The sequence below is a fragment of the Dreissena polymorpha genome, chromosome 3 (genome assembly GCF_020536995.1).
Source record: "Dreissena polymorpha isolate Duluth1 chromosome 3, UMN_Dpol_1.0, whole genome shotgun sequence".
Lineage (NCBI taxonomy): Eukaryota > Metazoa > Mollusca > Bivalvia > Myida > Dreissenidae > Dreissena > Dreissena polymorpha.
The window spans coordinates 63,563,335-63,589,725 of record NC_068357.1 but is presented as its reverse complement, the minus strand read 5'-3'; the positions used below and the strand labels follow the sequence as shown (position 1 = coordinate 63,589,725).

Genomic DNA, 26,391 nt, shown 5'->3' with positions numbered 1-26,391 from the left:
TTGAACTTGATAAGTGGCATGCACATGTATCTCATGGAGCTGCACATTTTGAGTGGTGAAAGGTCAAGGTCATCTTTCAAGGTCAAAGATATCATATGGCTCCAAAGCATCGCAATAGGGGGCATTGTTTCTGACAAACACATCTCTTGTTTAGTATTTAATTGCGTACCTGAGCACTTTTTAGTATACTAGAGTATCTGTGGTACTTAGGTAGAACCTGAGCAGAAAGTGCCCAATCGAACATTACTTCGTCATTCATGCTTTTCTTAGATAACTCACACAAATTGACAACCATGAGGAGCCACCATTTTGTGTGTTACATCTGTCTAACCACCTCAAACACCAATATCAAACTTAGATGTCAATCAAATTTGGCCATAAATCAGCTTGAAATTTCATGTCTCTTCCATATATAGTTTTAAAATTACTTGGCACACATTCAACACCTGTTTTTATGGTATGTAACAAACATGCACTTTAACTTCTTCTTTATTGATTATCCAGCAAAAGCTATATGCACAGTTGGAGGGGTCAATATCATTTTGTATGTTCTTTTCAAACAGAAATAACGTTTACACAAATTCAATGAACAGACCACAATTTATAGTGCTAAACTAAGCTAGACTAACGCTTTTAAGATGTTTAACACACTATATGTTACAACAGGGCTATGGTGTGCCCATGGAATAACTTAAGCATTATTGGGTTGGATCCTGCAGCGGTTGTGCCAAAAAGGAACTAAGCGGCAATATAGCCAAGTAAAACCCTAATCACATGCAAGTGGTAAAATATATTACTGGGCGACATCCAATACATTAAGATTTGCATCACATCCTTGGACAAAGGAAAAACGCAGATTCAATCTGTTGAGCAATTGGTCAATTCAAGCAGGGACGACTTAATTTCATATAGCCATTCATGCCCTATGCTCGTATTTTTCCACTATCTTTTTTCATATAGAAACTGTAATGCCATTTGCTTAACAATGGCTGAAGATTTGTAAACATCCAAGATATATAAAACAAATCAAAATGGCCTTTAAATTTTTATTATTAAATAACAAAATTATTTGCGCTAGCCTAATATCTCACATCATGGTTTATAAAGATGGTTAAATAAACAAAATGAACCACGAAAAATGACTCCTTCCTCCTCCAATAACCATGCAACACACTTCTAATAAGAGGTATAAATACGACTGGCAATTTTGCCACTTACATGAGCACAAATGTTGTTTTTTGTAGTACCATTTATCAACAGTTAACGACTATTATTGCAAATTAATTCATTTCACACACATATTCCAGTCTTGTGATAGAGAATGTCGCGAGGTTTCAGCGAGTATCGAGCCTTTAATAAAAGGCAAATATACAACTCTGGCAGATCCCCACATCATGCAAAAATGAATATGATAAATGGCCGCACATGTGAACATAAATTAAACCATGATTTAAAAGTACTTTCACAGAGATACCAACACGCAAGTTCTAGGGTTATTTTTAGCCTCACATAAGGTGGCGTTTAACCTCCTAGGCTTGAGATTTAATGAGTGATGGGAAGTCGTTCTCATCATCAAATTTGGGTGCTGCGGTGCCCGAGCGCCGGTCCCCCATGCGACCTCCTGTACGACCCCCACGGGGACCCCTGGGTCTACGACCTCCACGACCCCGTCTGGGAGAGTCGTTGAATGTGAACTTGATCTCATTCATCAATCTCTTCTTTCTCTGCTCCTCCTCCTGTGGACATAACATACTATTATATTAAAGACAAGAGATGTGTTTGTCAGAAACACAATGCCCCCTATTGCGCCGCTTTGAAATAAAATTTCAATACATCATTTGTCAGGTTTAGAAATTATCTCCCTTTTAAAGCTTATTACTTCCCTTGGATTGCTTTTTTTTTTTTTTTTTTTGACCGTGAAGAATGACCTTTACCTTCCACAACTCGAAATGTGCAGCTCCATGAGATACACATCGTGACATGCATGCCAAATATCAAGTTGCTATCTTCAATATTGCAAAAGTTATGGCCAATTTTAAAGTTTTTGGTCAGACGGACTGACAGACAGTTCAAATGCTATATGCCACCCTACTGGGGGCATAAAAAGGGAGTTTCATGCATGTAAGTGGTGTTGTCCGCTATAAGCTTGTGCTGTCACTTTCTGACTAAACTATATTCTTGTTAAGAATTTTTCTTTAAACAAAACTAGAGCTTTGTCACAAATGTGACAAATAACCCCACATGCCGCATTGACACAGAATATTTTGCATGTTGTTTTCACAAAAAACAGCGGACACGTGATCAATGCTTAAAACGCACTCAGTGACCCTGTGACCTAGTGTTTGACCCAGCATGGCCCATGTTCAAACTTGACCTACACATCGTTTGTGGGGGTAATAGTAACAGTGGGTCTTGATTCTGCTTGCATGTTTTGTAAGGAGAGTTGTACCCTGTGAATACTTGAAGCAGTCACAGAACCTATACTCCTATTACTCTAGCACCCGTGCAAATGTCAAATGTCTACAAGGCAGAGACAGATCTCGGGTGCAAAATTTAACAAACACAACTAAATATATATATTTTATTTTTGTATAAAGAACTAGAATTGATAAATAAATTATCTACCTTAGAGAATCCCGATGAATTCTGAATTTGCAACATAATAAAACTAAAACTTTGTCACAGATGTGACCAATACCCCCACATGCCGCACTGATACAGAATATTATGCATGTTGTCTTCACAAAAAACAGCGGACACCATTCTCAATGTTTTTAACGCACCAAGAGACTCGTGACCTAGTTTTTGACCCGGCATGGCCCATGTTCCAACTTGACCTACACATCATCTAGATAAAACTTCTGAGCAAGTGTGCTGAAGATCGGATGAAAACTATTGAATTAGAGAGCAGACTACATGCTGAATGTGTAAAATGTACTAAGTGGCCCCGTGACCTAGTTTTTGACCCAGCATGACCCATATTCGAACTTGACCTAGACATCATCAAGATACAACATCTGACCAAGTTTGGCGAAGATCGGATGAAAACAACTTGAACTAGAGCTTTGTCGTAGACGTGACGTATACCCCAAAGTGCCGCATTGACACAGACTATTTTGCATGCTGTCTTCACAAAACAAGAGAATCAAATTTATGGCGATTTTAAAGAATTATAATGCCATTATCATTAATGGCCATTTCGACCCTTGAACTCTTGAATTCTTTTGCATGACAAGCCGTCCAAATTTATGGCCATTTTTTTTTTCTTTCGAACTTTAAGTGTGGCCTAGACCTTGGAGTTATCGACATAAATCTTTTGCATGACACATCCTCCAATGATTGTGAACAAATGTACCAGGTATTTTTTAAATCTCACAATCAATGACATAGTTATGGCCCGGACAAGATCATTTATGGCCATTTTTGACCTTTGAACTCACAGTGTGACCTTGACGTTGCAGATATCGACGTAATTCTTTCGCGCGACACACCGTCCAATAATGGTGAACAAATATGCCAAATGATTTTAAAATCTCACAATGAACAACATAGTTATGGCCGGGACAAGCTCATTTATGGCCATTTTTGACCTTTGAACTCAAAGTGTGACCTTGACCTTTGAGTTATCGACATAATTCTTTCGCGCGACACACCGTCCAATGATGGTGAACAAATATGCCAGCCAAATGATTTTAAAATCTCACAATGAATGACATAGTTATGGCCCGGACAAGCTCATTTATGGCCATTTTTGACCTTTGAACTCAAAGCGAGACCTTGACCTTGGAGATATCGACGTAATTCTTACACATACACATCGTGACATGCATGCCAAATATCAAGTTGCTATCTTCAATATTGCAAAAGTTATGGCCAATTTTAAAGTTTTTGGTCAGACGGACGGACAGACAGTTTAAATGCTATATGCCACCCTACTGGGTGCATAAAAAGGGTGTTTCATGCATGTTAGTGGTGTTGTCCGCTATTAGCCTGTGCTGTCACTTTCTGACTAAACTATATTCTTGTTAAGAATTTTTCTTTAAACAAAACTAGAGCTTTGTCACAAATGTGACAAATAACCCCACATGCCGCATTGACACAGAATATTTTGCATGTTGTTTTCTCAAAAAAACAGCGGACACGTGATCAATGCTTAAAACGCACTAAGTGACCGTGTGACCTAGTTTTTGACCCGGCAGTGCCCATGTTCAAACTTGACCTACACATCGTTTGTGGGGGTAATAGTAACAGTGGGTCTTGATTCTGCTTGCATGTTTTGTAAGGAGAGTTGTACCCTGTGAATACTTAAAGCAGTCACAGAACCTATACTCCTATTACTCTAGCACCCGTGCAAATGTCAAATGTCTACAAGGCAGAGACAGATCTCGGGTGCAAAATTTAACAAACACAACTAAATATATATATTTTATTTTTGTATAAAGAACTAGAATTGATAAATAAATTATCTACCTTAGAGAATCCCATTGAATTCTGAATTTGCAACATAATAAAACTAAAACTTTGTCACAGATGTGACGAATACCCCCACATGCCGCAATAACACAGAATATTATGCATGTTGTCTTCACAAAAAACAGCGGACACCATTCTCAATGTTTATAATGCACCAAGAGACTCGTGACCTAGTTTTTGACCCGGCATGGCCCATGTTCCAACTTGACCTACACATCATCTAGATAAAACTTCTGAGCAAGTGTGCTGAAGATCGGATGAAAACTATTGAATTAGAGAGCAGACTACATGCTGAATGTGTAAAATGTACTAAGTGGCCCCGTGACCTAGTTTTTAACCCAGCATGACCCATATTCGAACTTGACCTAGACATCATCAAGATACAACATCTGACCAAGTTTGGCGAAGATCGGATGAAAACAACTTGAACTAGAGCTTTGTCATAGACGTGACGTATACCCCCAAGTGCCGCATTGACACAGACTATTTTGCATGCTGTCTTCACAAAACAAGAGAATCAAATTTATGGCGATTTTTAAGAATTATAATGCCATTATCATTAATGGCCATTTCGACCCTTGAACTCTTGAATTCTTTTGCATGACATGCCGTCCAAATTTATGGCCATTTTTTTTTTCTTTTAAACTTTAAGTGTGGCCTAGACCTTGGAGTTATCGATATAAATCTTTCGAATGACACATCCTCCAATGATTGTGAACAAATGTTCCAGGTATTTTTAAAATCTCACAATCAATGACATAGTTATGGCCATGACAAGATCATTTATGGCCATTTTTGACCTTTGAACTCACAGTGTGACCTTGACGTTGCAGATATCGACGTAATTCTTTCGCGCGACACACCGTCCGATAATGGTGAACAAATGTGCCAAATGATTTTAAAATCTCACAATGAGCAACTTACTTATGGCCGGGACAAGCTCATTTATGGCCATTTTTGACCTTTGAACTCAAAGTGTGACCTTGACCTTTGAGTTATCGACATAATTCTTTCGCGCGACACACCGTCCAATGATGGTGAACAAATATGCCAGCCAAATGATTTTAAAATCTCACAATGAATGACATAGTTATGGCCCGGACAAGCTCATTTATGGCCATTTTTGACCTTTGAACTCAAAGCGAGACCTTGACCTTGGAGATATCGACGTAATTCTTTCAAGCAACACACCGTCCAATGATGGTGAACAAATGTGCCAAATGATTTATAAATCTCACAATGAACAACATAGTTATTGCCCAGACAAGCTCATTTATGGCCATTTTTAATCTTTGAACTCAACGCTTCGAGACATCGACGTAATTCTTTTGCGCGACATACCGTCCCATGATGGTGAACAAATTTGCCCAATGATTTTAAAATCTCACAATAAATGATAAAGTTATGGCCCGGACAAGCATTTGACCCTTGAACTCCAAGTGTGACCATGACCTTGGAGATATCGACGTACTTTTATCACGCGACAAACTGTCTCATGATGGTGAACAAATGTACCAAGTTCTTTTAAAATCTAACGATAAATGACATAGTTATGGTCCGGACACACTTTCGGTCTAAAACACACAAAAGTGACCCCGTGACCTAGTTTTTGACCTGGCATGACCCATATTAAAACTTGACCTATACATCATCAAGATACAACTTGTGACAAGTTTGGTGAAGATCGGATGAAATTTCGGGACAGACCGACCGACAAAGTGACTCCTATATAGCCCCTATATACGGACTGACCGACAACCTCACTCTTGTATACCCCCCTAAACTTATAAAAAATATAACAGCGGAAAGGGCTGTCCCTTATTGGCCTGTGCTGACTGCACCTGATTATTTGAGACTACACTTTCTGAGACTCCACTTCACGCACATGCACTACACTTTACACACATGCATTAAACCCCCTTTTCACAGAGCGTGGCTAACATTATATTAACCCTTTACCCCTCAGAAACACACTGATGCATTTGTAGTCCCTTAAAAAATCAAATTAATTTTAACACCTTTCTTACTACATTCAAGTTTTAAATGCTTCATTTCTAAACCTGAGCAGACTGCTAGTTCCTCACTGGCTGATCTGCTTTTATGCTGTTTGCATAGAGCAATTTTCACTTTACTTCTGACCGGGAAAGGGTTAACTGTGTAATGCGAAAATGCATCATGTGCCATATGCAACCAAAGTAGCCAGCATTCACAGTCTTGTCCGGAGCTACCCTGTCCACAAACCACATCACATTAAATGGCTTTATAGAGGGCAGGGTAGCCAGCATTCAGTCTTGTCCGGAGCTACCCTGTCCACAAACCACATCACATTAAATGGATTTAAAGAGGGCAGGGTAGCTCCTGACCAGAGTGATCCCATGCGCAGGACGGTCTGAAGCTATGCTGGCTATATATGGCATAGGACTCAAGATATGCACCTTTTCTTTTTTTTTACTAAACTTATACTGCCATTGAAGGACTAGACCTATACACATTGAAAAATAATAAATAAATATAAAATTACTGAGAGAATATTATCATATTTAACCTATATAAGGGACGGACACACTGAACCAGTGTTTTCGTAAGAATCCTTTAAATTTTGATGCGAGTGAAGTACATTTATCATCTTATTCAGTATCAGACTAAAATGGACAAACAGAAGAATATTGCTTCAACAAAAACCTATTGTTTGTAAACTCACATCTTCCTCTTCCTCCTCTTCGGACTCTTCCTCCTCCTCACTCTCAGCCCCGGGAGCCTTCTTGTACATATGAGAGCCCTTCCACTGACTGGTGTCCACTCCCTCGTTGGCCTTGCGCAGCTTGAACTCGGATTTCACACGTTTAGCCTCCTCCATCTTCTTCCACTCCTCCAGGGTCATCTGCTTCTCTGCCTCCTCCTCAGCCTCATCAACTGGTCCAGCTGACTCAGTGCTCTCACTGGAAAATGAGTAAAATATTTTTTAGAAATAATGCATTATTTAAGTTTCCCTGAAGTATGTCATTACATGAAATATAGCAAAATGAAATGCACACATGAATACATGTAATGGAAGGAGTCATCCATGTCAACCAGTTTCTGCAGAATATAAAATGGTTTTCTTTTATTACAACAATTCTTGAACTGTTAACTAGCCCAACAATAATTTCGATTTTTTTTTCACCCATGTTTAAATAAATCAGGCACTAACAATTATTAAATTAAAAGCCTGCAATTGTTGGTTGCATACTTGGGGTCCTTGTTTTCTGTATCCTCGGCCTGGGGGTTCCATTCCTGGGGCTCCTCAGTGGTCTCCTTCATCTGCTCCCTGGAAGAAGAGAACCCATATGTGGACAAGGTGCTTACACCAAAATATGTAGAGCATCTGTGACTGTTCATAAACATCGGCACAATAATTTCACCTAGGATACGTTGTTGTTTGTATCAAGCTACCTAGGGGCATATAAACAGTTATGGATATCCAGGATGACAACTCATCACTCATATAGCAGTTAAAATATACCCAGACATTTGTTTGTGCTGTGCGGCAGTTTTGAAGCCCAGCATTTCCATTTTCTAAAGCAAAAGCAGATACGCGCCCTTATGGATGACGATCTCAAGCGTACACTTTTATCAAGTATTTAAGTCTAATCCATTACAGTACTTGGATTTTTCGCAGGGTTTGTTTTCCTCCCTCAAGACCCACTGGAAATTCGCTCTAACTTCTAGATAAAGTTTTCCGAGAACAATCCATTTTCCCCCATGTGGGCATAATAGTTTTTGTTTGCCTAATATTTATACAGTTAAAATTTCCTTGTAGTGTTATATGCAAATAAGCTTTGAAATCCACAATTAATTTACTCATTTATAACTCGTGCTGTGTTTTTCACTGATGAGTGCAGGTTACAATCACCAGAAGAGACTAGCAATATGTTAATGTACAGAGCACAAGATACATAACTCGTTATAGAGCAGAAGTTGCTGTAATGGTAACATACATGCACGTAAACACACACAGATACACAGACGCTACAAGATTGAGCATTTACCAATTAATAGGACAGATTTTTCATTAAATGCAATTGAGATGGTAATTTTAAACAGTACAGTACAGTGCATGCACATCATGCTCTCTGTGTATCTAAACCAGTCTCTGCAGAAGTCCCTACTTCTTTAGGTCTGGTAATCCCTAGACTATTATTGGCACAAATACAACTTACTACCCCATTAACTTCAAATTAGCAATATAAATTATTTTTTACCATTATATTATGGAATTTTTACCTTAACATCAAGCATTTTTGCCGACTTTATCCGAGGGCTGGCAGACTTTTGCAGAGACTGCACTATTGATTAACCCATTTATGCCTAGTGGACTCTCCCATCCTTCTAAATTGGATCAATTTATTTCCAAAATTAGGGATGTATAGTTTATTTATTTCTATATTTAGAATATTTCTTACAAAAGTTCCTTTAAGCAAACAGTGCAGACCCTGATGAGACGCTGCATCATGCGGCGTCTCATCTGGGTCTACGCTGTTTGCAAAGGCTTTTTTTTTCTAGACGCTAGGCATAAATGGATTAACAAAGCTGTACCACTTTACAATGAAAACAACCTTTGCAATGCTCTCTAACAAAATCTCACCACCTTTTATGCAGTGAATATTTTCAAAAATTAGCAACACAAACTACGACTATAAAACTTGAACAAAAGCTAAAATTACATGCATTTCCTAGGAAAATGTATTAGATGACACCCATGCCCTGATCAATTAAACAAAATACATAGTCAGGGCTGTGAACCGCTGCTTAAAACAAGGGCTGTTTGTAAAACATGCATGCCCCCCATATGGGCTGTCCGTTGTAGTGGCAGCCATTGTGTGAATACGATTTTTGTCACTGTGACCTTGACCTTTGACCTAGTGACCTGAAAATCAATAGAGTTCTACGGGTCACTATCAATGTACCTATGAAGTTTCATGTTCCTAGGCAAAAGCGTTGTTGAGTTATCATCCGAAAATCATTTTACTATTTCGGGTCACCGTAACCTTCACCTTTGACCTTGTGACCTCAAAATCAATAGGGGTCATCTGCAAGTCATGATCAATCTACCTATGAAGTTTCATGATCCTAGGCGTATGCATTCTTGAGTTATCATCCGAAAACCATTTTACTATTTCGGGTCACCGTGACCTTGACCTTTGACTTAGTGACCTCAAAATCAATAGGGGTCATCTGCGAGTCATGATCAATCTACCTATCAAGTTTCATGATCCTAGGCGTATGCGTTCTTGAGTTATCATCCGGAAACCATTTTACTATTTCGGGTCACCGTGACCTTGACCTTTGACTTAGTGACCTCAAATCAATAGGGGTCATCTGCAAGTCCTGATCAATCTACCCATGAAGTTTCATGATCCTAGGCGTATGCGTTCTTGAGTTATCATTCAAAAACCATTTTACTATTTCTGGTCACTGTGACCTTGACCTTTGACCTAGTGACCTCAAAATCAATAGGGGTCATCTGCGAGTCATGATCAATGTACCTATGAAGTTTCATAATCCTAGGCCCAAGCGTTCTTGAGTTATCGTATGACAACCACCTGGTGGACGGACCGACAGACCGACATGAGCAAAGCAATATACCCCCTCTTCTTCGAAGGGGGGCATAAAAAACTGCAGAAAATTCTGCCTGATCGCTGTTGTTTGGTTAAAAACTAATAGCAATGATAATTCAACTGCTTTTTTAACTTGAGCATTACAAGAAATTCATTTACCATGTAAATGTTCTTATATTTACTCTGAAGGTATTTTATTGACAGTCAACTTGTGTGAATAAATACCCAATTGTATACTTCACCTGTATACAATGTTAGTAACTGGCGCTTATTACAGTTGGCCAGTTCATTTGGTCTGCGATGTAGCATATTGCTCTCAAAAAGAAAACAGACCAACTGTTTATTACCTAACAAAACTCGGAAATTGCAGCATTAACACATTTTCCCCAATCAAAACATCATCACATTTCTAAGCATTTAAAACTGACATTTTACAATAAAATTTAAATTGATTTCTTATGCATATGACTGTCAATATGTTAATTTTCATTTCCTGTTAAAACTTTCATATTTTAACATTTCGTGTAATTTTGGGCAAGCCTGAGAAACAATGAAGGAACACTACCAGTCAATATGATTGGCTGAGCGACCGGTTGTGAGAAGGCTTAATGACTGGATTGGGGTAATGGTGCTTGGAAATGGGCTTTAACATTTATAAATTATTGATTTGTTGTTCGTTCAAACATTGGTTTCCAGAAACTAATCCTTCATTATAACCCAAACTTAATTTTTCTCCTCAAAAGTGACCCCTGTGTTGTCAAGTCCCAAATTTCTGCAAATCCAAAAAAAAAATTCACAGCACTGATAGTTCCCTGCTGAACAAGTTCCCGTCTTTACTAGCATTCTTTTGACATAACCTGCAAATCCGTAATGTCATAATTCTTTGATTTTTAAAAGGAACCAACCCTAGAAAGTACAAGTACTCCCAATACCAGCTGCATTTGTGAAACACAATGCCCACAACTGCACTTTGAAGTCACACAGCAGCTATATGCCCATTGAAAACATTTTCCATGGAAACAAGATGTGTTTGTGAAACACAATGTCCACCTATATGATGTTTGACCGTGAAGGATGACCTTGACCCTTCACCACTCAAAATGTGCAGCTCCATGAGATACACATGCATGTAAAATATAAAATTGCTAGCTTCAAAATTGCAGAAGTTACATTACATGAGCAATTTTGACCCATATATTGGACCTAGAAGGATGACCTTGACCTTTCACCACTCAAAATGTGCAGCTCCATGAGATACACATGCATGCCAAATATCAAATGCTATCTTCAATATTGCAAAAGTATTCATAAAATAAGCGATTTGGGCCACATATATTTGACCTCTGACCTTGAAGGATGACCTTGACCTTTCACCACTCAAAATGTGCAGCTCCATAAGTTACACATGCATGCCAAATATCAAGTTGCTATCTTCAATATTGCAAAAGTATTCATAAAATAAACGATTTGGGCCACATATATATTTACCTCTGACCTTGAAGGATGACCTTGACCTTTCACCACTCAAAATGTGCAGCTCCATGAGATACACATGCATGCCAAATATCAAGTTGCTTTCTTCAATATTGTAAAAGTATTCATAAAATGAGCGATTTTGGCCACATATATTTGACCTCTGACCTTGAAGGATGACTTTGACCTTTCACCACTCAAAATGTGCAGCTCTATGAGATACACATGCATGCCAAATAAGAAGTTGCTATCTTCAATATTGCAAAAGTTATGGCAAAATATTAAAGATTTTCATTTTTTTTCTCAAATTCAAGAGGAGATAATTCTGGACTTAAAAATCCGATATTGCTCATTTTCAATAGGGTTTGACTCATCATTCAGATAAAGACACTGTGCAAGTTGGGAAATGATTGGATGAAAACTGTGGACTTTATTGCGTAAACAAGCCTATTTCACAATTTTCTCAAATTCAAGGGGAGATAATTCTGGACTTTTTACTCTGATGTAACACATTTTCAATAAAGTTCCGAGTCCTCATTAATATAAAGACACTGAACAAGTTTGAAAAGAATCTAAGGCACGCATGGACGGATGACGGAAACCACGCCATGACATAAGCTCTTCAGGCCTTCGGCCAGTAGAGCTTAAAACCTCAGGAAAAAGATTATAGAGAAACGTTTGAAGTTAATGGCCAATAACTTGCAAAAAATCAATGGACCGGTACGAAACTCACACTACATCTGTAAGCAGGACTCGACATTAACGGTAGTTCGACTGTCCGGGACAAATAAATTGTTAGTCCGGATAAGTAAATAAAGAATTTGCTAGTCCGACGGGACAAGTGGTCTTTATAATTTAATTTCTGAGAAAAAATGCCTTTAAAATTTTATATCCATTATTTATGTGGAGTTACCACAAAACTGTGTTGATTATAATTTGTTTACGTTTATATGACAAAGCGCGAGATATTCTGATATTTTCAATTGATACTACACTGTACTCATGACTATAGATAACCATTTCGCATTAACATATTTTAAATTATTTAAAGGATATTTGTGCACAAAAACTATGAAAGATATTACAGATATTGACCTTATTGAGATAAGCAAGTACTGTTGCACACTTGAGGGAGATAGGCAAGTACTGTTGCACACTTGAGGGAGATAAGCAAGTACTGTTGCACACTTGAGGTTATGTTTTCATTTAATAAAACACGGAAACGTTCACATAAAAACAAACGCCAAGCTGTCAAACTTCAAATCGAGGGTACGATCGGTTTGTATAATTAAATTATATTACAAAATACCGAAATTTAAATTACAATAATTTGAAATAATGTTTAAAATGTATTTACCTTCTAAAATCAGTCGGGTTTTATTCGATATAAATATGACTGCCTTGTTATTGGATTTTTTCCGCTACCCTGAATTCCAGTTTCAATACAAAATGGTGGAAGAAAATGCTCAGCCTTCGTGTCAAGTTCGGGTTAACTTAAGATGCGGACACCTATTTCTGCTTAACGAACAATAATTTTGGCATTAAAAGAAAGATCGATCTTTCAACTTTTCATTCTAAATTTTTTCGTACTCTGAGCAAGAAAAAAGTTAAGGGTCGGCGGTAAAAAAAAGGGTCGGTTGGGTCAACGGCTCCAGACATATTTTTTCTTTGGCCCTGCCTACAATTATGTTAACATGTATTTTGAACGATTTTGGTCTACATATATGACCGGACAAGTGGCTTCAAAAGTTAATGTTGAGCCCTGGTAAGTCATGTAGATATCCTCACATACCCATGTAGATATCCTCACATACCAAAACTCAGCTCAATATCGGAAAAAACTCAGAAAAATGGTCATTGTAGAGAAAACTTCTACTAGATCCAAAGCCCATAACGTTGAATGAAACTCGCATTTCATCAGTAAGTCATGTGGGTAGACTCAAATACCAAAACTCCGCTATATATCTCAAAGCATTTGGAAAGACCTCAAGATTTTTTTTATTATAGACAACATTTTTAAGTCCAAGGCCCATAACTTCCCCAAAACTCAGCCATTGGACCAGAACACTATATTATCTGTAAGTCATGTAGGTAGACTCGCAAACCAAAAATCGGGTAAATATCTGAAGTGAACAAATCCTCTTAAATATAGTTATTCTAGAGAAAATTTCCTATGTCAGATGCCCATAACTTCGCCAAAAAATCAATGGGCCAGAACGAACAGGGTTTTTTATACCCGATTTTATAGCCGACATTCGGCTATGTTCCCAATCCCAAAAAGTAAACTTTTTCCCAAAATGTGGCAACAAATTCCCAATTTCAAAAAATAACAAAATATTTTATTTTATTTTTTTAGAAAGAAGTGTCTTATGCGTATTTTATCTCAATTTTAATTCAATTACATCGAACAAAGTACTATATGATTTTGTTCTTTAAATTTGAATGATTATACAGAGTTATCAAATTTAGTATTTCCCTTATCAGTGGACTTTTCTTTTGGAATAAAAAGGCTAATGAATTTATTTTCCCAATTTCATGAAAATGCCGATAAAATTCCCAAATCCAAAGCCATGGGCTATCTTCCCAAAAAGTGGAGAAAAAAAACCTGCCAAAACTGGCACACCAAATATCAGCTGAATTTCTTTAAGCATTTAGAACAGAAGTATGGAAAATGGAATTCTGGACGGACAGTGCCACTGCTTTATGCCAACATTGCGTGGGCATAAAACAAAATATATCGAGCATGGATTTGTTCTGCCAATCACATAGAATGAAATATTAAAGAGATAAGCAAAAGACATAAGTAAATGGGCAGGAACACATTTCCAATTGAAAATAGACTTAGTCACAGTAACCCACTAAATGAGATTAACGATACATAAACATGTAGTACAATCATTTATAATAAAACAGAAGGATGCAAATCAGTACGCTGACTAGCACAGGATATCCGAGTACTTGCGTACATCACAGGAGCGTAGCCTCTCCAGAAACTAGAAAGCTTTTATTTATAACTGCATTATCAGCAATAATCAAAGTAGATAAGATTCGAACAGCTAACCATTAGATCCCTTATGAATTGCTGAAATACACAGTTTGAGCAAGATTTTAAGGAATGTTTTGTCAAAGAAACGCAGGATGAATATTGAAATTTAGAATGTATTAGCCCAGTTTCCTTGGAGAAATGAGCATGTATCATGCGACAATGGGTCTTATGCAATATGCAGCGATTGTAAGTCCAGAACAGCCTGCGCACAGTTTTGTGGCCTCATAACCAGACAGGGTAGCTCATGACCATACTGCACAAATGCTTGCACCATACAGCATAAGACCCATTTTCGCACAAGCAGCTCAATTGGGCTCCTATGATGGAGTGTAACCTACTTTGGATCCCTCCAATAATCCACCTTTGGTGGCAGGCTGGAACAAAGAAAGGAATCTTAGACCTCCATCAACACAAGCAACCTGCATTGACTACTGAGAGCAGTGTACTCAAGTCAACAGTCACTTCAAACTCATTTAAGTTTTCAACAGACATTAGGACCTCTCAAATAATAGTCTGTTGTATCATTTGAAATAATTAAAACAGTATTTTTCTGTAACACAGTAACTTGAGTAAGCCATGTGAACAAGTCTTTTAGATTCTTATCAAAAACTGTTACATTTGATGAGGTTACATGCAGCAGGCACAGCAAAAATTACTTTTTCACATTTTCAGTCAATCTTTGTTGCATATTAATATTTGAACAATTTATTAACAGTGCAAAGTTTTAAGTGTTCATCTGAGACAGCTGGTAAGATATGCTTATCTAGACAAGATCTTACAATGGTGGTGAAAATTCAATACCAGATTGTGTCAGTTACTATATGTTACTATATGCACTTTTTGCTATTTTCCTTCTGCAATTTTTTAACAGAATGTTACATGGGTCAGTATTCAACAAACACTTCTTAGTCTTAAAATATAGGATATTTTTTAAATTTAGAGTAATCAATAATTGCTTTTATTTTTAATCAAACCAGTCATTAACCACTTATATTACACATCATTAGACATGCATCGTGTGGAGCATTTTGTTGATTACATACTTGCCAGTGGTAGCTGGACATATTTTTCTTGGTTCTAAGACTAAACTTTATTCTTTCCTGAAGTCTAAATAAAAGCTGCGCCATGAGCGCATGATACGCCCGTCGTTCGCCAATGAAGTAGTAAGGTAATAAATAACCCTTTGAATAATTTTTTTACTTCAGTTTATTTGTATTTGAATACATGGTTTATTTTATAAGTACATGAGCATGGAAATCACGAAATTTTGACGAACAAAGTCCCATAACTCTGGAACGACAATTCAGAATTCCGTCAAAAACGAAAGGGGATCAGGGTTTATCAATATTAAGATTGTGTTGAAATTTGAAAAAAATCCATCGAAGGATATTTGAGCTACAGTAGGACATTCAATGAAATCACGAAATTTTGACGAACAAAGTCCCATAACTCTGGAACGACAATTCAGAATTCCGTCAAAAACGAAAGGGGATCAGGGTTTATCAATATTAAGATTGTGTTAAAATTTGAAGAAAATCTGTCAAAGGATATTTGACGTAGTGTACGACATTAACAGACGGACGGACGGACGGACGGACGGACAGACGGACGCGGGGTATACCATAATACGTCCCGTCATAGACGGGCGTATAAAAAATCCATCGGGGGATATTTGAGCTACGGTAGGATACATGAACAACAATAACATTTAAGGTCACAGTGACCTTGACCTTAGAATGAATGACCTTGAAATGACCAGTGGTCATCTAAGTGTGCTTGCAAACCTTCATGTCAAGTTTGAAGACTCTATGTCCAAGCATACCAAAGTTATAACAATTTTAACATTTTAACATTTAAGGTCACAGTGACCTTGTGTGACCTTGACCTTAGAATGAATGACCTTATAATGACCAGTGGTCATCTAAGTGTGCTTGCAAACCTTCATGTCAAGTTTGAAGACTCTATGTCCAAGCATACCAAAGTTATAACAATTTTAACATTTTAACATTTAAGGTCACAGTGACCTTGACCTTCAAATGAATGACATTGAAATGACCAGTGGTCATCTTCTAGTACTGGCCAATCTTTATTTCAAGTTTGAAGACTCTAGGTACAAGCATACCAAAGTTATAACATGAAATAAGAACTTTAACATTTTTACATTCAAGGTCACAGTGACCTTGACCTTCAAATGAATGACCTTGAAATGTCCAGGGGTTACTTACTAGTTCTGGCCAACCTTCATGTCAAGTTTCAAGACTCTAGGTCCAAGCATACCAAAGTTATAACAACTTTAACATTTTTACATTCAAGGTCACAGTGACCTTGACCTTCAAATGAATGACCTTGAAATGTCCAGTGGTTACTTACTAGTTCTGGCCAACCTTCATGTCAAGTTTCAAGACTCTAGGTCCAAGCATACCAAAGTTATAACAACTTTAACATTTTTATATAGCTACAGTAGGACATTCAATGAAATCACGAAATTTTGACGAACAAAGTCCCATAACTCTGGAACGACAATTCAGAATTCCGTCAAAAACGAAAGGGGATCAGGGTTTATCAATATTAAGATTGTGTTAAAATTTGAAGAAAATCTGTCAAAGGATATTTGACGTAGCGTACGACATTAACAGACATACGGACGGACAGACGGACGGACGGACAGACGGACGCGGGGTATACCATAATACGTCCCGTCATAGACGGGCGTATAAAAAGGGTTTGTGAATACGGACCCAGTACAGTGTGGGATATATCTACTGAACCACTTACTCAATATCATCCTTTACAGTTCCCCAGTTGTGGGCACCACTTCCGTCTCGTTTCTCCGTAGGCTTTACACCACTGCTGTAGCAAGGAAAGTTATATATATTTCTTAGAACAACTGTAAGCTTGTTTTTACTATTAATTTAATTCCATATTGCAGGTTCCAAGCAGTTCATTCCAATCCAAGCGCAGCATAAAGTACAGAAATTAGCATCATTTACTAGTTAACATTTCCCTTATCATTGGTTGGAACATGCAGGGCTCAACATTAACTTAAGAGATGTGTTTGTCAGAAACACAATGCCCCCTATTGCGCCTCTTTGAAATAAAATTTCAATATATAATTTGGCAGGTTAAGAAATTATCTCCCTTTTAAAGCTTATTACTTCCCTTGGATGGTATTTTTTTACTTTTAACCTTGAAGGATGACCTTGACCTTTCACCACTCAAAATGTGGCGCTCCATGAGATGCACATGTATGCCAAATATCAAGTTGCTATCTTCAATATTGCAAAAGTTATGGCCAATGTTAAAGGTTTCGGACGGACGGACAGACAGTTCAAATGCTATAAAAACCAACTTGCCCAGACGGGCAAGTACTTTGCCTGGACGGGCAAGTACTTTGAAAATCTTCTTGCCCTGAATGTAAAACCGCTTGTCCAAACACGAAATATCACATTAACTGTAAACCTCATATTTTTTTAATAATGATCAAGCAAGCAAGCTCATGTGATGAACTTTTTTCATGTGTTTTTATAGATTCAAGGCGAAAAGTAGTGCACCAAGAAATGAACGATGAGCTCTCGTCATCACTGTACTGTTAACAGGGTTTGCAAAACATTGCTTCTAACGATTTACGGCATTTCTAAATATAAGTTTGGAAAAGCATGCGCACCATGCGTAGTTAGTCCGGACTTCCGCAAACAACAATCGCCGAGGTAAATTCATGCATAAGGCAAATCGTATGTGATTATTTGTACTAGTTAACCACAAGAACACATGTTTTTCTTTGTTCTTTTTTGCACTTGCCCGGGCGGACAACTTGATTATAAAATAACTTTTTTTGTTATTCCAATTTTTATTTTTAAAATAACTTGCCCAGCAGGGCCTAAACACCCTTTTTGGGGAAGCAGGGTTTTTTATCCGATTTTGAGGAAAGGGCCTGGCCTTTTTTAAAGGGAAAAAAATCATGTTAAACATTGAATTTGGGGGAAACAATCGTGCGAAAATCCGGATTTTTGGGAAAATAAGGTAAGAAACGTCTAAAATAATCAATTTAACATATTTTACTGTTTTTAAAACATATTGAAGGCAATGGTCAATTTTATTATGCAATATTTTTTTCTATTTTCTACAGTTGATCAGGTTAATTTATATATTTAAAATTAAAAAAATATAAAAAAACACTTTTGAGGGGAGAATGAAATCTAGGGGAAAATTTACCAGCTGAGGGGAAGAAAAAATCTGAGGGGAAAAGGCAGATTTTCGGCGGGTCCCAAAGAAGGGAAAAAAAAACCTGGGGGAAGGGGCCACAGCCTTTTTTTAGGGGAAAAATAGCGTGTTTTTTTCTTATTTGAGGAAAATAAGAAATTTGTATTTCATTTGGATAATGGAGTTGATACATGAAATAAATTATATTGGGTAGCCACAAACATTTATGTTGGTTTTCGTATTTACTTCCATGACCTTGGTAGTAAAGCGTCTGTATGAATTATGTATGTATGAATATGTATGTTGTTAAACTAAAGCAAGCTGTACAAATAAGAGCTATAAATCAAAAGCGTGGAAACAGATGCCGTCAACGCACAAAAAGGAATAACTTACCCGGTATTTCTTAGTTGATACAATAATATTCCAAAAATATCCACATGACTGTAAATATTTTATGACGTAATAGCCTTTTAATGTAATCAATTTACAGCTTTTAAACTCTGCCTGTTTCCTTTATTTGCTGATTGGTTACAAATGACAAAATTAAGTCATGATTCGCGAGGTAAGCACAACAGTGACAACTAATTCGATCAATATGCATACCCCTCTAGGAGATTAATATGGGAGGCAGGGCCCTAACACTACTTTGGGGGAAGGGGTCCGCAGCCCTTAGGAGAGGGAATTTTCGCGGCGTTTCCCTTTTTGGGGGATTTTTTTACTTACTCTCTCATTATTTCATTTGTACATGTTTGCACTATATTCATTGCATATTTCATAATTTAGTATGTTTGAAAAAATTAAATTGAAATAGATTTGAGATATAATAAACATGAGACACATCTTTCTATTAAAAATTTTTTTTTTTTTTTTTTTTTTTTTAGGGGGAATTTTTCACACCAAAAGGGGAAAAAAGTATACTTTTCAGGTGGGCAGATTTGATAGATTGAGGGCCCTGGGAGGTAATGAAAGGCATTATTCAACCCATACGAGTACCCACTAGGAGACTTTTTACAGCTCTGGGTTTTTCCAGACTAATAGAAGGCTCGACAATTTTCACTTTTATACAAAGTTTAGATATTATTTTTGGTGGGGAATTTTTCCAGTATTTGGGGAAATTGTGGTCAAATTGGGGGAATAAAGTGGTTACTTCAGTTGGGGAAGCGGTCGATATTCGGCTTCTTCAAAGAAAGGTTTTTTGGCCCTGCCCAGACCAAACTTTTACTTGCCAAGGGCAATTGGACAACCATTTATGTTGAGCCCTGATGTCATGGTCAATATAATCCATTTATAATTGATAAAGATGTTAAAGTTAGCATTTTCTTATTTCCATGCAAGTGGAATATAGCCTTTTACATAACCAAAATACATACGTTTTGTCACTTCCACTGTGTCTCTCGAACTCCCGCTTGCCTCCAAAGCCGCCACGTCCACCACGGTCTCCTCTTGCGCCTCGCGGCCCTCTTCCCCGACCGCCTCGTCCTCGACCAAACCCTCCCTCCCGTGGTCCACTATCGCGCTGACCAAAACCACCGCCTTCTACCCGCTCAGATCTCTGGTAGTTGTCTGTGGTCGCAGGTCGCTCACTCCTCTCTCTAATATGTATATCAGCAAAACATTGTCACTTTGTATCTAACATCTTGCAAATAAAGCTTGAAAGTCTTAAGATTGCCAGCACGTAAAATACAGAGAAATCTCATTTTTTTCACATATAAAAAAAGAAATCGTACCCAACAATTGAGACAAATTAGTGCAAAACCCCCTGTAATTGTGAAAATCGCATCGCGAAATATTCAGATTGGGAATTACTGGTCGTTTAAATTGATTGGTATAAATTGAACAAAACAATACCATATTGATTACCATGCAATTTCGCTTGAAATGTTCAGTTTCAGTGCTCATGTTATCGGTTAACTTACAGTTTATGCACTTTTGGATCAAAATTGACGAAACTTTCTTTCCTTTTGGGAATTTTTGAGACAGCTATTGGTAATTTTGTAGTTTTTTTTCTCCATTGGGAAAGCACGTTTTGCAGGTACTTAATAAAGAAGGAAAAAATCGCTGGAAATGTATCCCACACATTGATCCTTGGCTATCAGTAACTATTGTTACTATGAGCAAGTTACAAATCGCAACTTTGATCGGCCATATCTGCCATTCTTTGTAGAAAACCACACATGATTTGCACCAAAAAAACGCATTCCTTAATTTTTAAGTATTTTATTTTTAAATTGTTTTGCTTGACAAGGTGGTCAGTATTGTAAAGGAAATGTAAACAAAGTATTCTTAACAATCTGACAGCATTTCTATTCTTAGAAACAACAGTTCATAAATTGTTGTTTTATCGGTCTCAATCTATGTTGTTTTATCAGTCTCAATCTAATCTATAAAACTAATCAAACTGTACCTGTCTGGATTATAGTTCTCATCCCGCCGTCTTGGTGGCCTGTTTTCCTCCCTTGGTGGCCGAGCACTTCTTGGCCGTTCATTTTGTCGTGGAGCGGCACTTACTTTTTCTGAAGGTAACACTAGTCAGTTACACTGTTACTATCGACATCCATTTGCAAGTTTGTTTGGATAAATGCTCAAAACAAAAAGTAGATAAAAACAAGAGATTGCCAAGCAATATTGTCCCCTACCAGTGAAACTCCACCATTGTCAGAATTGTTTTATTATTTTTTATATATTTGTTGCCATAGCAATCAGAATTCTTGACATAGGAACAAAATGAAATGACATGCATAATTTCCATATTGCCATCCAGGGCCCTCAATCCATTTTAGGGGAAGCAGGTCGCTACCCATAGCAGGGGGAATTTTCGCAGCGTTTCCCTTTTTGGGGGATTTTTTACTTACTCTCTAATTATTACATTTGTACATGTTTGCACTATATTCATTGCTTTTTTTCATAATTAAGTATGTTTGACAAGATTAGATTAAAATAGAACTGAGATATAATAATCATGAGACACATCTATGATCTATCTATTAAAAAAAAAAAAAAAAAAAATTTTTAGGGGGAATTTTTTCCCCAAAAAGGGGAAAAAATTATACTTTTCAGGTGGGGGAATGCGTCCGAATTTCAACCGTGAATTTAACAGATTGAGGGCCCTGCCATCTATCCATGTTTCAAGTTTCATGAAAAAATATGAAGAACTTTTAGTTATCTCAGGATCCAGAAAAGTGTGACAGACAGACAGACTGACTGACGGAGCACAAACCATAAGTCCCTCCGGTTTCACCGGTAGGAGACAAAAAACGTTCTCACTGAAAGCCAAAATTCAGAAATTACGATTCAATCTTTCTAACGGAGGTTATGGGGATAGCTACAAGATCCTGCAGAGGATTCCGGAAATTCGTTGTATAAATTAGCTTATTTTCGAATCCGGAATTCTCTGCATTGGCCATTTCCATACATTCTCGTGAACCATTGAACTTTTATTAAAATCATTATTCGGCGAGCATGTAATATCAAGTTGTTTTAATTTACGCATTAGTGCTGTATTTATGATCCGATTGTTTATTTAGTTCTTCCTGAATGCTCTGTGCGTTTTTAAGTACATACGTACAGTCCAAAGTTCTTCTTGATAACCGATTGTTTAATGTCAAAAAATAATTTATCACGTATGTCTATGAAATAGAGTTCAAGCAACCTAATACATCGAAACAAACACAATACCTGTTTAAGTGTTATCAACGAAATCAATGTGCGAGCAATTTGTGGAGAAATACTCAAAACAAAAACTTTATACAAAAAACGTTAACAAACTGAAAGCCAAAGTTTTTAATTGAAGATTCAATCTATCTTACAGATGTTCCGGAGATGGTTGGTACATTACAATTGGGGGGGGGGGGGGGGGTATGGTCCGGGGGGGGGGGGGGGGCATTTTTTTATGATACTGCCTGCTGCCTGTGGTCTATAGCTTGTTTTCGAATTAGGAAATTTGTCAGAATACTCGGCTTTGTCCATAGCAAAAACATAAACATCTAAATGAACCGTCGACGTGTATGAAACTTTGGAATAATATAAATATTAAACGAGCATACCATATCAAGTAAGTTGTTTTAACTTGCGCATTATGCGCATAATATATTTACGATCTATTTGTGTTTGTTTATGCCAGAAAATGGTTTATGTGGCTAATATTTCTGATTAAAGCACAGCCTATATTCTGGGTGGCATCTTATCATGAATAAACCTGTAATCAGTTGCAACTCCCAGCGACCCGGAGGGTCAATAGCTGGGAGTTATATTATTGCAACTAATTGTTTATTTATGCCAAAAATAGTTGATGTTGCTCATTTTAGCTTGTAAATGCTGTCTGGAATTCAGGTGAAATAGTTCACATTAAAAATGTTGTTACTAGTTGCATTCCCAGGAACTGGAGGGAATGTTGCTCGTTTATCATTATGATGAATGATATGTAATACTAACAAATTCATGGTGGCTCGACATTTTAAATTCCTAAAACTAACCAAATAAAAAGTGTCCCAATTAAAATACTTCTAAGATACGTCAATACAATATCAAACATGACGTCTAGAGTCTAGAAATCTTTGCAATCATATCATTTACAGACACAACCTGGAAACATGTTGACAAAACACACGTGCTGACTGCCGACAGAAGTCAAACAATTTCGGTAAGAAAAAAACACGCAATCGACATGCAAATAAGCGACGGAAATAAAAGCATACCTTCCTTTTCTGGCTTTATTACTTCAGCGGGTTTATTCTTGTCTTCTGTCTTTAAAACCTGCTTTTTGGCAGCTTTAGTTTTCTTTCCCTTGTCATCCTTTTTCTTCTTGTCCTGCTCATTTTTCTTGGCATTTTCTGCCTGAGCAATAATTTCTAGAGGATCAACATCCTCGTCACCAAAAAGGTCAAATTTGTTTTTAACGTTTATGCCGTATACACTCTCCATTGTTCCTCTTTCTTAGAGGATGTCAATGGATATTACGGCCTTATAAATTTTAGTCTCACCAATATGGAGTCCCTTGCTGTGGAACGGAATAGAGCACGTGACCTGATCAGTTGGATTTACCTTGATGTTATTGCACGACTACAATGATTCCGAAACAATCCGAATGGTGTTTGCATGCCCAAATACGGGTAACCGGCGGGTTTTGCCCATGACCTTCGCCGATTTTTTCCTGATTTAGGCAGACTTTTACTTAAAGGTCGTACACAAAATATCTATATAAGTACCAAACGTAAGCCTGAAAAAGTTTTGTATAGTATTTAAACCACAATAATTGCAACAAATAGCTGATTTCCATCAATGCGCAGAAGGCTAATTATAGAACACGCACCTGTTCCCAAGATTTCCCAATCTAATTATAGAGCAGTGTACATGTATAGGCTTGACGAGTAAATTCCCAATGTAAATATTATCACGCTGTCGTGTATTCATTAAAGACGGTTTTAAATTTCGAGGAAGACCACATGTATTATACGATGTACCCTTGGAGTTGGGCCGAAGGCCACTCAAGGGTTGCTTTTAGTCCGCGTTCATCGTCAACTAGTTCACAGGAAGCGGATTCTATAGAAGGGGACCACTCAGGTGTATTTCGCGACCTTAACAAGAGGGGCCGACCGCGAGCCGAGAAAATATCATCGTTAATTTTGGAAGGCGCACTTTCGGCAAACAGCATACGGTGTCGAATATGTTCTCGAGTGTTTCCACGAGAAAAATCTCTACAGGCACACATGCGGACACATACAGGTCAGTACTACGAATTAATATCAATTATGATTTAATTGAACTTTATCACTACTATTCAATATTTAATTAATTGATTTTGATAAGAGAGTCCTAAATACTTTTTAGGGCAAATATTTTAAGAGGGAAGAAAAACTGCTACTTGTTTCTATTCCATGAGTTTACAGAAATCTTCAATTTGTATATCGATCTGTCTATGATGGTACCCGGTAACGGAACATTGAGACATCAGCACGTGCGCACGTGTTTGGAATTTTTTACTTGTTATTGGTGTAATGAAAATAGGTCCGCGTGAATTTGTAATTGGGTTTTACTATATAAATATATAATATATTTTAATGAGCTACACATATGTATACGTGATTTGTACGAGGTTTATCAAATTAACCGACAGCATGTCTGCATGGCCAGTTCCTATAAACATATTACAATTAAATATTTCAACGATATTTTTTGTTGTCGTTCAAATTGTCTGTTGACTTTCGCATATGTGGTTCTAATACGTAATTGATATGGCTAAAGATATACACCGCATTGACTTGGTTTGCGAGGGGTATCATTTAAATCTTCATGAATCATAACTCAGGTAAATGTACTCAGTGGACTTTGCTCTGGGTATTATCGTTGTAGTATTTACACAATAAATGTTTACCTCCGTAATCATGGCTACAGTCGGGCCTTTTGAAATATCTAGTCGTTTATTTGTTTTTGACTCCACAAATGAACCCTTTGTGTTGAAAAATCAATCGACTGAAGTTGACTTCGTATTGTTTATATTTTATGCAAATAAAATACATCTATTGTGTTCCGGGGTAAACAAAAGGCCGACTGTATTAAAGCTGGTGTTATCATCTTACACGATCTATAATTTACTCGTCGCGTCATGCCCTCCGTTATAAATGACTGGATTTAAATCGATCTTTACACTATTGACTCATTCTATAGATAAATCGAACTTAGCCCTTTAAATAGGTCAACTTAAGCGTCACTAGCAACAGTTTCTAAGGGAAAATTAAAAGAAAAAAGTACGCATTTAAAGGGAGATTTCATGTATGGGGAACATCACTCTAAAACGTTGCCATATACTTACTTTTGCCGTTTTTTGTCAAAATTTGCTCGCATATTTCTACTACGAAGCATATTATTTATTCACACGTAAAACACCATAAAAAACAAGACATAAAAAATCAACAAAAAAATGTTTTACAAAAATGAAGAGTTTATTTTAAAACAAAACTTCTGTGATACGTCTGTGCGTACCGGGAATTTCCCAAATGGCTATCGCCTTTAGAAGACTACCGGTGGTTACCGTAGTTGAGTGACGGGGGATAGTGCGAGATAGAGTATACGCCCATATCCAGAGACGACCCTGGGTCTGTAAGTGCCTGGTGTTAGGCACGTTGTACAAGGCAGCTCGGTGTAACGAAAGACGAGTCTTTATGTTATGGTTAAGAGGGGGGGGGGGGGGCAACTATAGACAGCACTTAGACCCTCTCATTTGAGACTGTCCCTTTAACGCCTCCACTTTAAATCGCCAGTCGAGAGTGACTATTAAAAGCGCGTTTGGACATGCGCAACCACTTTGTTTGCTTTAAACGAAATTCGATTTAAATATATCGTGGTATTTTAAGTACGGTATCTGGGCTTGAGACGATAAATCCCGCAATCGAGTCTTTATTGAACATATCCACCGGCTTATATTGATAATGTACTCGGCAACCAAAGCCTTAACGATACACTGAAATCAAATTGATTTTGTGTATTGTTTATTTTCAAAATATTTTGATGTCTCCATGTTGTGGCTAATAATACAAGCTACTATTGTGGTCTGTTGTATATAAGATATGAATTTTAAACTGTTTGACTGGCTGAATGTTTGGAAAC

The 26,391-nt window shown here is 37.3% G+C and overlaps 1 protein-coding gene and 1 long non-coding RNA gene across 5 annotated transcripts; both read right to left on the bottom strand.

The window, feature by feature from the left end:
* Nucleotides 1-1,032: 1,032 nt before the first annotated feature.
* LOC127874459 (plasminogen activator inhibitor 1 RNA-binding protein-like) lies at nucleotides 1,033-23,853 on the bottom strand. 4 transcript variants are annotated; one of them, XM_052418805.1, is made up of 8 exons: nucleotides 23,484-23,853; nucleotides 21,194-21,302; nucleotides 20,160-20,381; nucleotides 17,365-17,439; nucleotides 14,928-14,963; nucleotides 7,703-7,780; nucleotides 7,175-7,412; nucleotides 1,033-1,736 (listed from the first exon to the last, which is right to left on the bottom strand). In XM_052418805.1, the coding sequence occupies exons 1-8, from the start codon at nucleotides 23,707-23,709 to the stop codon at nucleotides 1,530-1,532; spliced, it is 1,191 nt and encodes a 396-aa protein (XP_052274765.1). In that variant the 5' UTR covers nucleotides 23,710-23,853; the 3' UTR covers nucleotides 1,033-1,529. The 4 variants fall into 4 exon arrangements, with proteins under 4 accessions (XP_052274765.1, XP_052274766.1, XP_052274768.1 ...); XM_052418806.1 differs by having other exon boundaries at nucleotides 17,365-17,436; XM_052418808.1 differs by lacking the exon at nucleotides 14,928-14,963 and having other exon boundaries at nucleotides 17,365-17,436; nucleotides 23,484-23,851.
* Nucleotides 1,738-7,158, bottom strand: LOC127874469 (uncharacterized). Its single transcript, XR_008046932.1, has 2 exons — nucleotides 5,294-7,158; nucleotides 1,738-3,448 (listed from the first exon to the last, which is right to left on the bottom strand). It is a non-coding gene; the product is annotated as an uncharacterized LOC127874469 (long non-coding RNA).
* Nucleotides 23,854-26,391: the final 2,538 nt, after the last annotated feature.

What these genes read in the sequence shown, in the direction of transcription:
- LOC127874459 (XM_052418805.1), bottom strand. Translation starts at nt 23,709, where the DNA reads ATGGAGAGTGTATACGGCATAAACGTTAAAAACAAATTTGACCTTTTT. An exon ending in AATAAAGCCAGAAAAGGAAG is followed by an intron (nt 21,303 to 23,483) that starts GTATGCTTTTAT and finishes TGTTACCTTCAG; the next exon opens with AAAAAGTAAGTGCCGCTCCA. An exon ending in GATTATTGGAGGGATCCAAA is followed by an intron (nt 7,781 to 14,927) that starts GTAGGTTACACT and finishes CTCTTCTTCCAG; the next exon opens with GGAGCAGATGAAGGAGACCA.